We start from the raw sequence: 15925 nt of genomic DNA, 5'->3' as shown, positions 1-15925 counted from the left end.
ACTCACCCCACGTCCATTTGTAGGAGATCATTAAACCCTCCTTACCTGCTCACTAAAGCAAGCTCTGGAGTTGGAAAGCCTCCCACTATCTCCCATTTCTCCATTTCACTATTAGCTCTAGCTCATGTTACCCCTTATCCGTGGGGGGTGTCAGCTCAGGGTCACTCGCATGTGAACATCCCAGGACCACAGTCTGCCACAAAGCCAAAAATGTTTATTCTCAGCACTCAGTACTATAATAAAGCAATTCAATGGACCGACTTGTAAACCGGCTCAAAGCACTTCATTCATTCAAAATGACACTTGAAACAAAGTGAAGTGAAGCAGGTTAAGATTTTATTTGTACACCATGGTCCCTCTTGGAAGGATTCTAAGGCATTTGGATCATGTTTAAGCACACTTGTGTTAAGGTTGTAGGCAGGTTTTGGCTCCAAAGTCATAAGCTGACTGCATTGCCTGGAGGGATTGCTCAGCCTCTTTACACACAGAAAAAAGCAGTTACTCTCTCACTCACAGCTAAGGTCACACAATTGCTGCGTACACAAATGAAAACGTCAGACACACACTGGGGGCCCATGCACACACTCAGCACCGGCTCCTGGTTAGGGGTCTTGCTTACAGCCGTAATGTTGGTTTGCATTTGGAGTTGGACATTCACAATGATTCAGGGAAATGCAGAGCTGTGTGATAACAGCAGTCTGTGTGTATGTGCATGTGTGTGTGCGCATGTGTGTGCATGCGAGTGTTTAGGAGGGGTGTGTTGAGACTGCCATTCTTTAAAGTCATTTAGCACCGTGGGTCTGGATGCATCCAGTCTACTTTTTCTTTGGTTTAGTTTCTGCTTCGCTCTTCTTCTCCTCCTCTGGACTCTTCTTGTCATCTCCTTTCTCTTCTTCCTCTTCTTCATCTCCTCCCTCTTCCTCCTCTTCCCCCTCCTTCCCTCCCTCTTTTCCTCCTTTAGCATCTTCCTCCTCTTCCTCCTCCTTCCCTCCCTCTTCTCCTCCTTCAGCGTCTTCCTCCTCTTCTCCCTCCTCTCCTGCCTCCTTTTCCTCACCGCCTGCATCCTCTGTTGGGGAAAGAAACACAAAGTGCTTTAAACTCAGTCAATCCATGTCATATCATCGGAGCTGTCAGACTTAACATGGATGGGGTCTCATGATGATATTTGTTTGTTTGCTCTCTCATAAGCATAAATACAGCACATGTGATGTATGAGGTCTATATAACACTCATAGAGCGTGTTTACATGCACACTTAAAGTAAATAAAATGAAAAAAATCATTGGCAATGATTGGGTAATAATCCTTTGGAATAATCCGTTTAAGGTACATGTCTCGAAGAAATCAGAATTTCGAGAGAAACCTAGGTGTGTTAAACAGACTTTTCATAAACTGATAGCGGCAGTAAACTGTTGACATAAGCACTGGAATATCCATATAACTACAAAGACCTGATAATAATCAGTGATTTAGGAGGAGATATGTAGGAGATATGTGAGGATCACTTGTTGATGCACACTTGAGCTTTTTTCACTCACCCTCTCCTTCTTCCTCCTTCGCTTCCTGTGCCTCTTCACCTTCTTCCTCCTCTTCCTCTTTTTCCTCCTCATCACCTTCTCCCTCATCTCCCCCCTCCTCTTCCTCCTTTTCCTCCTCTCCTTCCTCCTTCTCCTCCTCTTCTTCTTCCTCCTTCTCCTCCTCTTCTTCCTCCTCCTCCTCCTTTGCTGCGCTGGCTTCGGCCTGTTGAGCCCGGCTGGGGGTTATCAGGTCATCGCTGAAGAGAGAGGAGCTGAGGAGGCGAGTACCCAGCAGGTAGGGGGCGCCAGAGCTCAGGCTGGCCTGCACGGAGAAGACGGGTCGGCCAAAGGAGGGCGTGGATGAGATGGTGTGTGAGAAGATGCTGGACATGCCCCCGACTCCACCCACATTGAAGCGTGTCTCCTCCCCCTCCAACAGCTTCCTGTAGGACAGAGAGAGAGAGGGAGGGAGAAAGAGAGAGAGAGAGAAAGAGAGGGAACAAGACAGAGGGAGAGAAGAGAGAAAAGAGGGGGAGAGAGAGGGAGAGAGAGAGAACATTCAGACACAGCAGAAATTTGTGAGAATCTGGAACATTCTCACAAAGAGTTCACAGAGCTTGCAAGTTTTTCACTAGTTGTTTGTTTTCAGAAATACTTTCCATTCTAATGGACCTTGCACTGGTGTTTACCACCCTGTATGAGACTGTGGCACATGACTGACCTGTAGGCGGCGATCTCGATATCCAGAGCCATCTTGACGTTGAGCAGGTCTTGATATTCCTTCAGGTAGCGTGCCATCTCATTCTTTATGGTCCTCACCTCATCTTCCAGCTGAGCAATCATGTCCTGGTGGGGACAGGGATGGACAGAGATGGAGAAGGAGAGAAAGATGGACAGATAAGTCATTACTGCTTTGGCAACATTGTAAAACATATAGCCATGGCAACAATTGAATTGAATTGAATCTCAGTAAACCAGCTACGCTGAGCCGACCTCTGAGCTGAGTTCTCCAATATCACACACACACACACACACACACACACACACACACACGTCTGCAGCCATTCCAAACTCTATGCAGTCTGTCCCCTCTTTCCCCACCTGTATGCTGGCTTATCTATCATAGTTATCATGTTGGCATATCTTTGCCCATTACTACCTGCATCTTGCCATGTCTATGGTAGTGCCTACCTACATGCCAGCATGTTCTTGTCCCCTCCTGCCTTCATGCTGGCATGTCCTTGGCAGTTCCTACGGTTGAGCGCGTTTACGTGCACACTAAAAAACTGATTATCATCAGGGTTTTGTAGTTATCTGGTAATTCAAGTGCTCATGTAAACGGAATAAGCCGATATACTGCCGTTATTGGTTTACACAAAAGTTTAACACACCTAGGTTTCTTCGAGACATGTATACACCTTAAAGTTTAAGGTTGGAATACTCATTGACAGTATAAAGGTTCTTATCTGCATGCTGTCATGTCCTGGTGTGTTCTTATCTGCATGTTGGCATGTCCTGGTGTGTTCTTACCTGCATGTTGGTGACGTCGGCGCTCTGCCTGTCCTCGGCCTCCTGCAGCTGCTGCTCCAGCGCGTGGTTGAGGCTCTGGCACGCCTGAATCTCCAGGTCACGGGCCTTCAGCAGGCGGCGGAACTCACCCGCCTCATCTCGGGCCAGACGGATGTCATCGGAGTGGCGGGCCGTGGTGTCGGCCATAGTGCTGACTTTGGAGCGGAACCACTCCTCGGCGGACTGCATGTTCTGCTGCGCCAGGCGTTCGTACTGGCCCCGGATGTCACGCAGCGCCACCGACAGGTCCGGCTTGGCCACCTCCATCTCCACGGAGACCTGGGAGCTGTACTGCAGCTGGGCCTGCAACTCGGTGATCTCGCCCTCGTGCAGTCGCTTGAGGAAGGCCATCTCGTCCAGCAGGATGTCCAGACGCTTCTCCTCCTCAGCCTGGCCCAGCGCTGCTTCCTCCGCCCCCTTCCGCGCCTCCACCAGCCGGCCCTCGGCCTCCTGGCGCGTCAACACTTCATCCTCGTAGCGGCCCTGCAGTGCCCTCAGAGCCTCCTCCAGCTGCCGACGGCGCTCCTGTGCGGCCTGCCGCTCCTCACGTGCCTCCTCCACGGCCGCACGCAGTGCACGCACCTCCTGCTCGTAGATGGAGCGCAGGCAGGTGGGCTCGCCGTGGCGCTGTCGGAGCACCTGCAGCTTGGCCTCCAGCGCACGGTTCTGCAGCTCCAGGTGGTGCACGCGCTCGATGAAGCCGGCGAAGCGGTCGTTCAGCTCCTGCAGCTGCGCCTTCTCGGCCGTGCGCACCGCCTTCAGCTCCGAGCTCACTTGCGCCGCCTGGCCCAGGTCCAGCTCGCGGCCCGACGACACGGTCAGCGCGTAGTGGGGGGCGGAGTAGGAGGTGAAGACGGAGCGTGAGCGAGACGGCCCCCCGTAGCCACCGCTGCTGCCACTGCGCACCACCACCCTACGGCGGTGGGAGGAGGGGAAGAACGGGTCGAAGCCGAACGAAGCCATGACAACGCCGGGAGATCAGCTGTGCGAGAGACGAGCGAGAGTTAGAAGAGACGACTGACACCAGAAAGAGAGAGAGAGAGAGAGTTAGAGAATCGAGCAGCGGCGAGTAATTGAGTGGGAGGAGAGGAGAGTAGAGAGAGATAAACACAGGCAGATGTTGAGGGTGTCTGTGCCTTCAGAGCTGCAGTGCCGGTCCCTTTTTATGGCTGCAGTCGGGAGGAGACTGACGCAGGGAGGGGTCTTTACAGACTCTTATCGTCATCATGAGTGCAGCCAGTGGGGTGGAGCACTACCACAGCCAGAGAACAGGGAAGGATGGAGGGAAAGAGACAGAGGGAGGGAAAGAAAAAGAGAGAGAGAGAGAGAAGGATAGAGGGAGGGAGGGAGAGGATGGGAGATAGAGTAAGAGAGAGACGGAGGGAAAGAAACAGAGAGAGGGAGGGAGGGTGGCCATAAAGAGGAGGTCAGTGAGTGCAGAGAAGGAGCATTTGGACTTGGAGGAGAGTTTGAGTAATGCGCTGTCCTGCACTGATGGCTCACGAGCAGCGCTCAGCACGATTCCTCCCCCTAAGGATTGCTCCAGCTCAGCACAGCTCCGATCAGACTCCGCCGCATCAGAGCAGAGGCGGACGCCACGCCCACAGGGATAGATCAACACTGTTTGTCCTCAAGTGCCCCCTTGAAAATGATTTGCTGTTCAAGGATATTCCTACACTCCTATGCCTTACTGCCGAGCATATTTGCGACGAGTCTATTTTTGAATGTGCGCACAGAGTGTATTTTGTCTGTGTTGAAAGGGGTTAATTGAGTATTAATATCCCCCGCAGGACTTCCTCAAGGTCTGGGCTAGGTAACCCTGGTGACCCACCCAGGTGGTTTATGCTCTCTCTGCCCTGGTGCATCTAGGGACAGGTACTTCACTCGGACTGCCCAAGTAATTAACCTGCTGTCCTCACATAGCCCAGCAAGAACTTTTCCGTAGCACAGTCTTTCTTGTTGTCTGCAGAGGTGGACGATGGCATAGTTCCCAAACACGCCCTTCTTTGATACGCTTCCAATAAATCACTTAAGAGCATACTCATGAGAGTGCTTTTTTATTTATTGCTGAAGTCTTTATGAAATCGCATCCAAAGACCCAGTCAAATGTATTGCTAAGCCTACATGACATCAGTCTCCTTGTGTGTGAAAATGATCTGCAGACCAGACTGCATGGCCCAGCGTTCTTCTTGGAAACATGGCTCACGTCCCGAAGACACACACACACACACACACACACACACACACACACACCACAGGCAGAACAATTACACATATCCTATCCTCTATATCCTCTTATCCATACTAAAACATCCTGTATGTGTTTGCTTTAATGAGGGCGCTTCCTGTATGCGTACATTTTAACGATAACACTTCCTATATCTATAGGTTTTAATGAAAGCATTTCCTGTGTTAACTTTAAAAGGTACACTGTGCAGGCTTAGGCATTTGTAGCGACCGTAGAGCTCCCGCTAAATAGCAAACTTGTTGTGACTTATCCCCCCTGTACAAAATTAAAATACTTTTGTTGTGGAGGTGTGGAATTAACATCAGGCAAAAATGATCTCCAAAGAACTATTGACCAAGTAATGTTTCACAATTCTTGTAAGATTTGCATGCTGTTTTTAAAGCTGCATGGCTGGTTTTCTCAGTAGCGACTTGCTACATCTATGCTGTGAAGCTAGGTGAATGAATTTCCTAGAATGAAAGCTTGTTTACCATCAGATTGGCTTTGAAAAGGTGAACATTTTGCATAGTATACCTTTAACGAGAGTATGTCAGACGTGTACACTTCTGAGAAAGCGCTTCCTGCATATTTATTATTGACCTCGTTTCAATGCTTGTTCAACATCTTGAAATTGTTATTTTTCCCTAGTTAGAAAGTTTATTTTATTTGTAGTATAGACTGAAAACTGTACATGAACTATGGCATCATTGCCATTCATGATCACCGTCTCCCTGTTGCATCAAAGCATCTGGAGTTTGAATATACTTCCCCCTAATGGTGATGAGTGGTACTGTAACTGGAACTGACCCAATGCCTCCAGCTCCACTCCTTTGAGTATACTTGGCTGGTATCACCCAGCAGTGTAAGTCATGGGGCTCTTCTCAACCCTCTATCCTCCCGCTCGTTCCCACTATCTATAAAGAACACTGGATAGACCATCCCATTGTTGCTGCCCCATCATTCTTTATCTAGATCAGTGGGAATGAGCCGGAGGAACGAGGACCGAGCAGAGAGGGTTGAGAAGAGCCCATGATGTCCTTCAGACCGCCCCAAGTATACTTGACTGGTAGTAAATAGTTCACAGTATAACACATGAGATGCTGCAGCATGAAGCTTTTATTTCACAGAGCAAAACACATTCAACAACATGAAGCTGGCACATCGTTTTGTTTCCCCAGCTACATTACAAGCCAAATTCACCAGACCAGTTAACAACATCACAGACAGCTGCAAAGGCTAATGGGAATAACAACTCCGGCATGTTAATTAATCAAAGACATCGGATCAGACAAGATAAGCCTCTCCCGAGGTTCTGTAAGGCATGTCTTGTTCTCACAAACACAGAAAGGGAGGCTGAAGAGCAGATGGAGAGAGGCAAGGCATCATCCTCCATTGATCAGCATCGACACTTAGCACTGGTTGTGAGACCTTAGAGCGGGCAGGCACACTGTCAAATTGTCTCAGTTTTTGTTTGGTTAATTTTTTACTTGTGCAATTTTTCCCCAACTTGAATAAAGGAGGTGATGTCTGATGGAGGTTTAGGATAACTGGATTCCACTCAAAAGATCTGAAAAGATGACTTTGATTCCTTTTGTCTTTTTTTTTCTCTTTGTGTTAAAGTTCAGAGCACAAATCCATGAGTTGCAGTGGCAGATAGCAGTAGCAAGTAGCCTGGCTCAATCTTATTAGTTCAAACAGCTTAGCTCAGGCAAACTTAGATCCAGCAGACAGATCAAACAGGTGAAAAACCTTCAAGAAAAGAATAGAAAATAAACACAACAGCAATTACAACAGATTTAAATATGATGCAAAATGCATGTGCAAAATACGCATGTGCAAACATACTATACAAATGTGCAAATATGCTTTACAAGATTACTGCCATTCATAAATAAATAGGACTGTAGAAAAATATATGAATATAAGAATAAGGATATGAAGAATTCCAAGCCTACACGTTCATTTAGAAACTAAACAATCCAAGAGAATATAGCTATACAAATAACTTGCATTCATTGGCAATATACAGTTTTAAAATAGCCCACATGAAACTCACTGCAACTACATAATGCAAATACCAACAACTGAATGAATAGAAAGCAATCCGTGCTCAGGACTATACTTCGAAGTTCAAGATACTATTAACAGCAATGACGAGAAACTTTCCCCGTCACATTTGCTAAACAAAGCAGCATACATTTACACCAAACACCACAGGCACTCACGAAGCTGTAGCAAAACAATAGATGCTATCACAACAGGTCAAACGCTAATTCCAAGCTCATTACCAAACCCAACACGGCAAACAAAGAAACACACAAATGCTCACCGGCTGCCTCTCCAGTATTTCAGATATCACATTTGCACAGTAATCCAAAGTTTCACAACAGTACAGCAGTGCTTCGCTTGTAGCATGTTGCCTGCTCACTCATGGCTTAGGCTAATTAAACACACTCAGCATTCCGGTTACCGCGCGCACCCAACGTCATGTTCAGCTGGTGCAAATCAAGTAGTGATTGCTGTATGGTATGGTATAGGGTGTGTATGGTATGGTGGGTGTCATGTTATATGTTATATGTTATATGTTATATGTGATGTGTGATGTGTGATGTGTGATGTGTGATGTGTGATGTGTGATATGTTATATGTATGAGATGTATGTTACATCAAATGCTGCCATCTTTTATGGATGAAATGATGTATGAAGAAGAATATCCTTTATAGGACAATAAAGACTCTATCTAATCAGCTGACTCACCGCGCTCTTGTTTCTAAACAGTGACACCATTTTTTCCATTATTTTCCTAAAAAGCTCTGAAGTCAGTTTGACCTTACACTGGTAAATGAACAGCACTTATTATTACCAGTATTGTAATGGTCGCACCATCTAGAACAGTTTGATGCAGTTAGACACAGTTGGTCTCACACGGTTGGACAGTCTGACACAGTCTCAGATACACTCTAAAAAAAAAGGGTTCTTGAGGTGTGATACAGAACCATGCAGGCTTTAAAGAACCCTTAGGGTTCCTTTGATGGACCCTTCAAAATGGTTTAAAGAACCATTTAGGGTTGCCATATATGAAGCATGGTTTTTGGTTCTATATATAGCACTTTTTTTTCTAAGAGTGTAGTTAGACAGTAGATGGACAGCCTCACACAGTCTGACAGAATCTCACGTATTTTTGACAGTCTCACACATTCTGACACAGCTTGAGTGAGTTAAATCAAGTCCATGCTGAAGCTGTGACAGCCACAGGTCCCCCTCACCGACTACCAGCCACTGGCTCTCATCTCACCAAGCCGAGGCTTCATAGCAGTAGCTCTGATTGGTCCTCTCAGGCTACTGCAGTGGTGTGTGGGGGACGAGTCCTCAGCGCGGACCGTGGATGGGCCGGAAGCGGTCCCAACCTGGCCGGCACTGCACGCTGCTCTCAGGAAGCAGGAAGTCTTTGAGGCGGTCAGGAAGGGGCAGCTGCTGGACTTTGGGCCCCAGGGGCCCCGGCAGCAGGATGTGGCGCACCAGCCTGCGGCAGAGCAGGCGCAGGGGGGGAGGCCGCGTCTCCTGCTCCAGCAGCCGGGCTCGGAGCTCCAGCACGGCCGCGTGGGGGGGGGCCTGAGGGCGAGTGTGGGGGGACTGCAGCGGCGACGCGGAGGTGTGGGTGTGGGAGGGGCAGCAGACCTCAGCCAGCTCCAGCAAGGTCTCGGCCCGGGGCAGCAGGTCCGTCGTCTCCTCTGCGCTGGCGCTCTCCTGCAGCGCCGCCTCCAGGCGCCCGAGCAGCAGCTGGCGCCAAGACCAGCAGGTGGCGCCGTGGAGCGAGCACTGCAGCGCGACGCCCTTCTGCAGCAGCAGCAGCGCCAGCGGGAACAGCCGGTCAAAGTGCTCCAGGCACGTCTGCGTGAGCGAGGGATGGCGCGAGGGATGGGTCTCCTCGCCGTCCTCCTGCTCCTCCTGCTCCTCCTGCTCCTCCTGCTGCTGCTGCTCTCCAGCAGGCCCATGTCTCTCAGGGCAGCCACAGCTGCAGCAACAGCTGAGGTCGGCACCGTGGTCCAGAAACAGCTCGGTGACGCGCAGGCAGAACTGGCCGATCTGCTCGGCGTCCTCCTTCTCCTCCTCGTCCTCCTCGTCCTCCTCGTCCTCCTCCCCCTCCCAGTGCAGCACAATCTCCACAAACGCCACCAGAGCCAACATCACCGTCTCCTCATCGATGGTGCGCACATGCACACTGGCACCTGACCGCACACACACACATACACACATACACACACATTTCCATTCTATTGTGCATTATAATGCATAAAATGTCTGTAGTGCTGTTGTTAGATGTCCCTGATTTGACCCAGCACGCACACAAACAGACAGACAGACAGACAGTGAGACAGCCATGTTTCCTGTTTCCTCCACTCTCCTGCTGTACTCACAGGCTGACACAGGACACAAGCCCCACCCTACACCCGGACACATGAGCACTACCTCCTTCAAGCAGCAGTCTGATGTTTTCCGTGTTCCCGTATTTCGGTGTCACGGCCACGCCCGTTCCATCACTGCTGAACAGGGCATGGATCAGAGCTGGTTTACCTGAGAGAGACAAAGAAACACACATGACTATTATCACAGGCTATCCAAACCAGGACACAGTGCTACTGCAGTACTGCAGTACACTGTACGCAGTGGAGGGGAGAGGTGGGGAGAAGTCTGGCAGAGTGACGAGGATGATTTCTGGTCAGTGATGGCACGGACTCACCATTCTTGTCGTGGGCATTGACGTCGGCTCCCAACGCCAGCAGCGTGCGCAGACATGGCAGCCGGTCGGCGTCCTCACATGCCAGGTCAAGGGGGCTACTCTCAAAAATCTGAGACAGGCCACACACACATGCACACACACACACACACACACACACAATAAAATAGAAATACACACACAACTTAATAATATAATTAATAACAACAATAATAATAATAACATAATAATAACACGTTATAATAATAACAACATACATACACACAAATACACACTGACACAGAGTAATTCACAATTCAGAACTATAGTGAGTCTTCAAGACATAAGTCCAAGCCCAGAACAACTCCCCCACCCCAAACAAACTGTCCCAGAGCGGGTACACACACATGCAAAACCACACTCCCAGAAACCACTGAGGGTGTGGTCACACTGAAACACACACACACACACACACACACACACACACACACACACACACACACACACTCCCAGAGTGAGTATGGTGAGGGAAGGCTCTGTGTGAGGAGTCATTCAGTCTCTCTCGTCGATATGTCCCATACATGCATGCCTACACACACATACACACGTCTGTGTGAGGACTCACTCGGTCTCTCTTGTCAATGTCGGCTCCATGCTGGACCAGCATGCCCACCATGAGGGGTCTGTTCCTCAGCACGGCTATGTGGAGCGGATTATAGTAGGACACAGGGTCTGGAGCAGGAGAGGAGAGGAGAGGAGAGGACAGGAGGAAAGAAGAGAGGATGGAAGAGGAGAAGAGGAGGAAAGAAGAGAAGAGAAGAGAGGATGAGAGAAGAGAGATTTTGAGATGAGCTTATTGCATTAGTTCAAATTGTGATTTTGAAAAGAAATCAATTAATTGAGCAGCCCCTACCTTAACCCTCTTCATTAAAACCCTTCAGGCCCTTTGCCCCTTCTCATTAGAACCCTTCATCTTACCCTCAAAGTTGGGGTCGGCTCCGTGGCGCAGCAGAACCTCGGCTGCTCCGACCAGGCCACGTTCCGCCACCTTGAACAGGGCGCAGCTGATGCTCTCCACGAACACGGCAGACTGGGCCTCCCTCTCTAGAACCTCCTCCAGGGACTCACACGCACCCTGCCCGGCAGACAGTCTGGAAAAGCATACACGTGTGTAGACACACACACACACGCACACACACACACACACCAGGAGATGCAAGATCAATTCAAATCCAAATTTACACCCTAATATTAGGTTCTCTCAGCTTACAGTTCAAAGCTGCCCTGTTGCCAAATCCTGCTGAGCACAGTAGAGTTGCCCATTCTACCCCTCCAGGTAAATTAACCTGTCTGCGTCTACACCCTTCTGGCCCCCAAACAAACTCACCTGTCAGCATCCACTCCGCCCTCGCCCTGCAGTCCTACTGCACAGAGAACGGCATCCACCAGCGCTGGGTCGTACACGATGTGTGAGAAAGGACCATGGTGGTCATACACTTCTCTCTGCACGGAAAACACACAACTCTCAACACTCCATCTAGGGCTAGAACTGCACTCACATCTGCAGTAAGCATCAAGCACGCAAAACATCAGTCAAATGGAGAAGACCAAGAGTTTGGGAAACGTGATAAAGAGGATCAATCCTAGAGTAGACAATTATAGTGCGCAGCATTCTCGTGGTCAGAGGACTGGGCATTTAAACTGCATACCACCTGTCCTCTCATACAGCCAATAGAGGTTACCTTAGTTTGCTGGTGGGCGATTGAAATGGAAGAGCCTCTGTTTTTTGGCTTGTGTGCCTGCCAATAGGGCTCGGGATCGTGACGTGAAAACTTCGCGGGCAGCCATATTGGCAGCCTCACTCAGTTTACTATGGATTAGGCCACTACTCCCGCCTGTTAGTGTGTTCCTGTTAGTTAATGTTTGCCTTCTTGGTCGTATGTTCCTGTGTAGTGGGGTGTAACAGCGCAACCCACGATCGCAAGAGGAAAAGAATCGCTAAAAGGCTACTATCAATTTTCTGCTTCTTGTCTTCTTCATCTGAATGAATGGTTACGTTCGGTGCGCTACCAACATGGCGGCAATATTCCTAGAACGCAACCTGAACGCAACGCGTGTGCCCGAGCCCTAAAAGGAGTACCTGTTTACTCAAGGCTAGCTATTCTAGCATTATGCGCATCATAACCTATCTTTTACTGTCCGCATCATACAGCATTTAGCTCAGCAGTCAGAATAATTAGCTCCCACTGTAGCTGACTGTCATGACTCATGCACACTGTGAATAGGGCTCGGGATCATGACGTGAAAACTTCGCGGGCGCAGCCATATTGGCAGCTTCACTCCTAAATTTACTATGGATTACTATGGATTTACTCCCGCCTATATAAGTGTGTTCCTGTTACTTAGTTTTTGCCTTCTTGGTCGTATGTTGCTGTGTAGTGGGGTGTAACAGCACCACCCATGATCGCAAGAGGAAAAGAATCGCTAATACTACATTTCTGCTTCTTGTCTTCTGCATCTGAATGAATGGATATTACGCTCGGTGCGCTACCAATATGGCGGCTATTCCTAGAATGTAAGGCTTGTTCCCGAGCCCTATTGCCTATAGTCCTATACGGTCAGCGGTCTCTCCGCAGTCTTCTGCTTAAAAACCCAAGCTGACACTCCAATTCAGAGCTTAATACGGCAGGACACTAAACTGCCCTGTCGACTCGGTAGGATATCCAAATAACGTTTACGTTTCACTGGATTTGACCATGGGCGCGCCATCTTCATCCCAGCAGCCAAAATACAGAAACAGGGTTATGCCAGCACACTGGGTCTGACGGCTGCACAAACGGTCGCCACAGTCGTTACTCCTGAATCCTAGTCTTGAGGCGACCGAGCCCATTAGCTTCATGTTTTCAGCTGAGCTATGTTTATGGTTATGGTTAGCAGACGCCTTTGTCCATGCGACATACAAACACAAACAATACAATAATTAAATTTAGCAGTTGATCAGTGTCGACTAAAGAGAATAATATAGCAACATAAACAGTAAACAGTATCAATAAGCAAAGCTAATGAAAATAAACAATGACTAAGGAGAATAGTAAATAAAGTCATTCAATCAAGTATAGCCTAATATGGAATAATGAGCAATAATAAAAACATTAAGTCAATTTAATCAATGGCCTAATGGAAACAAAAACGCTATAAAATACAAGTTGGCGAGCTACGGCGGTAAAATCATATTTAGATCCCCGTCAAACTTCAGAGTAGCCTAAATATGTCCACTTGCAAAAACGGTTCACACAAACAAAAAACAGGTCTTATATTCCTTCATAACCACATTCTCAAAGAAAACATCTCACATATTGTAAAGGCGGAAGTGGCTCCAATCTTAACATGTTCTCAGAGCCGTGTTCTTCGGTACCAGACATACTATGAGGGTTTTAAAGCGGATCTTTGCCTATTAATAATTAGGCGAAGTTGGTTATCTCGCCCTGGAACACGGCCTGAACTCGCTTTTCTTCTTCTACGACTCCAGTCTCTGCTCCAAGAGAAGCCGGCTGACGTGTAGCAGAAAAAGAAGAATAGCCTACGTCATATTAATGTGTGAAAAGAGAATAATAATTAAAACAAAACAAAACGTTTTATTAATGAGTTGTGCGTTATCGAATGCAGTTTTTAAGAAAATGTAATATTTTGGACAAGAAAAAAATGCATTAGGTGCATTTTGAAAGGTTTCTCCCATTTCGTTATTTTTCGTTGATTTACTTTTTGAAAGGGTATAGCCTAATTGTTGATGCGTCAGATTGTGCGCTCCAAACGATATTCATGCAGAGATACCGGTAGCCTTTCGTGTTCATTCACTTTTCACTAGTTAGTTAATATAGGCTACCATTTTTAACGCAAGATGGTGCTGAAGGTCCGTAATCTATTTTTTCGAACTTTTGCTGATGCGGACCGTGCAGCCTCGAGAATGGACCTAATGTGTTGATGAGTGAGAGTGATACATATTGTAGCGCCGAGGAGAAGTTAGGAGGAGGCTGAATGTTGTTCCAAAAACTCCGGTAATTTATTCACTCAATAGTGTAGGCTACAGGCTAGTAGGCTACACGGGCAGCAGGAGGTGTCCACTCAAAAACAACAAAGTACTCACTGCTAATCCCTAAATTGCTAACTCTGCGTTAATGCACTTTAGTATCCCGGTTACGATCGGGGTTTTGGAGTATTCCGGGTTTCTCTGTGTTCATGTAAACACCATATCCTGAATATGATCAAAATAGGGATAAGCCTCATAACCGGAATACTAAAGTGCATGTAATCACTCAACACAACTCACTCGCACGTAATTTACTTCAACTCCGATAAAACTTAGTAAACGTCTTAGAACCCCTTATTCTAATCCCTCCCCTATCAATAACTAACCTATCTGATCCCCTAAATATTCCCCCCTGGACACCTCCCCCCAATCACAACACATCAGAACTGATTGACACATTCTATGACACAGGAGGGAGAGGGAGACACAGACGCACACACACACACACAGGCGCGCGCAGACCGGGAAAACAGGGGAAACAAACAGAGCAATCCAACAAGGGGCCTACCCAGCTAACAATTTCTGGTTAGGAGAACGTTTTTAGAACGTTTTTTTCCTGGTTAGGAAAACGTTGCCTGAAAGTTGCGAAAGTTGCCACAAGGTTCCCCAGGAAAGTTTTCTTGACGAAAATACTACGTTTTTTTCTGGTTGTTTATTTTGGTTAGCAGAACGTTCTCCTACCCTTTAGGGAACTTTACTATATTTGGTTGCATTAACGTTCCCCTAACCTCCCAGCAACAAAGTGTAAAGGGGGGAAAAATATGTAGAATTATAGTGACATCGAGGCATGGCTCCGCTGTACACTTGCCGTCTGCGGCGACAGCCTATCTGCAATCTGGGAGAGCGAACGTCTCTGATGACTAAGGCAATGACATTATACACGCATGACAATTCACTTACCATTAGCTGCTTGCTGAACTGCGACGAATACGGCTTGTTACCATGCATTAGTGTCAGCTAAGTATTTAAATGCGGTTAGGTCTAATACTTTCTTGTCTACGGTGTCTTTTCCTAATAAACGATTAGTCAGATCAAAACATAAGCAGAGCAGGCGCTAGCCTAACACACTGTTTCAACATTCAAAACAGGCTGTTTTTATTGCATCGTATGCCATTAAAAGTCCTCGGTTCAGAATTATGATGGATTTTGGTTTATTTTGTTTTAAATTGGGACTGGGAATTGTGGGATAGGCTGAGTGAACAGCACAGTAACATAGGCTATAACTTGGACGTGTTAATATAAAACAATTCTCCCCCGGGAACATTGTGCTGTTTAAGATGCAGTCTCAACGTTTGAGAAAGAATTCATTGAGTCCTCATGAGAGTCCTCATCATCATATTTTCATAACAAATAAAGCTTTAAAAACATGAATGCATTTCAGGTGCCACTCTAATCGATTATGGATTAATCCAAAACTATTCGTCAGATTAGTTAGCATGAAGTCGTTGTGTGCCTGCCTGGGACTATGGCTAGCTAGCTCTTCCACCCGGTTTACCCTATACAGTGTTTTTTTAAAGCCTGTTGGACTTAATGGAACAAGTGCATGGAGATGTGAAGAATGTGATCGATACCATACAGCCAGCCTACGTGAGTAACTTTATATCTGTGTTATCCAAATGTCTTAAAGTTAGCGAGGTTGAGTCTGCTAAAACACCAACACCCCAGAACTCACGGACCCGAGATGGAAGTTTCTCAACCTAGCTTCGCTGGCCCCTTTAGCTGACGGGCTGGCTGGTCGGCCGAATATCAATCCAACAGAGGGGGGAAGAATAGAATAGGGCTATATGTCGATTTTGCAACAAATTATT

The 15925-nt window shown here is 47.5% G+C and overlaps 2 protein-coding genes across 2 annotated transcripts; both read right to left on the bottom strand.

The window, feature by feature from the left end:
* Positions 1–314: 314 nt before the first annotated feature.
* Positions 315–4234, bottom strand: LOC134089142 (neurofilament light polypeptide-like). Its single transcript, XM_062543477.1, has 4 exons — positions 3047–4234; positions 2238–2362; positions 1538–1959; positions 315–1066 (listed from the first exon to the last, which is right to left on the bottom strand). Exons 1-4 carry the CDS (start codon positions 4046–4048, stop codon positions 816–818), a joined length of 1800 nt encoding a protein of 599 aa, XP_062399461.1. The 5' UTR covers positions 4049–4234; the 3' UTR covers positions 315–815.
* Positions 4235–8508: 4274 nt separating this feature from the next.
* LOC134089731 (ankyrin repeat and SOCS box protein 6-like) lies at positions 8509–13532 on the bottom strand. Its single transcript, XM_062544175.1, has 8 exons — positions 13384–13532; positions 11418–11533; positions 11009–11181; positions 10656–10762; positions 10055–10163; positions 9784–9888; positions 9352–9542; positions 8509–9261 (listed from the first exon to the last, which is right to left on the bottom strand). Exons 1-8 carry the CDS (start codon positions 13450–13452, stop codon positions 8683–8685), a joined length of 1449 nt encoding a protein of 482 aa, XP_062400159.1. The 5' UTR covers positions 13453–13532; the 3' UTR covers positions 8509–8682.
* Positions 13533–15925: the final 2393 nt, after the last annotated feature.

The sequence above is a fragment of the Sardina pilchardus genome, chromosome 8 (assembly GCF_963854185.1).
Source record: "Sardina pilchardus chromosome 8, fSarPil1.1, whole genome shotgun sequence".
Classification (NCBI taxonomy): Eukaryota; Metazoa; Chordata; class Actinopteri; order Clupeiformes; family Clupeidae; genus Sardina; species Sardina pilchardus.
The sequence above is the reverse complement of the archived record's forward strand: the minus strand, read 5'-3'. Positions and strand labels throughout refer to the sequence as shown.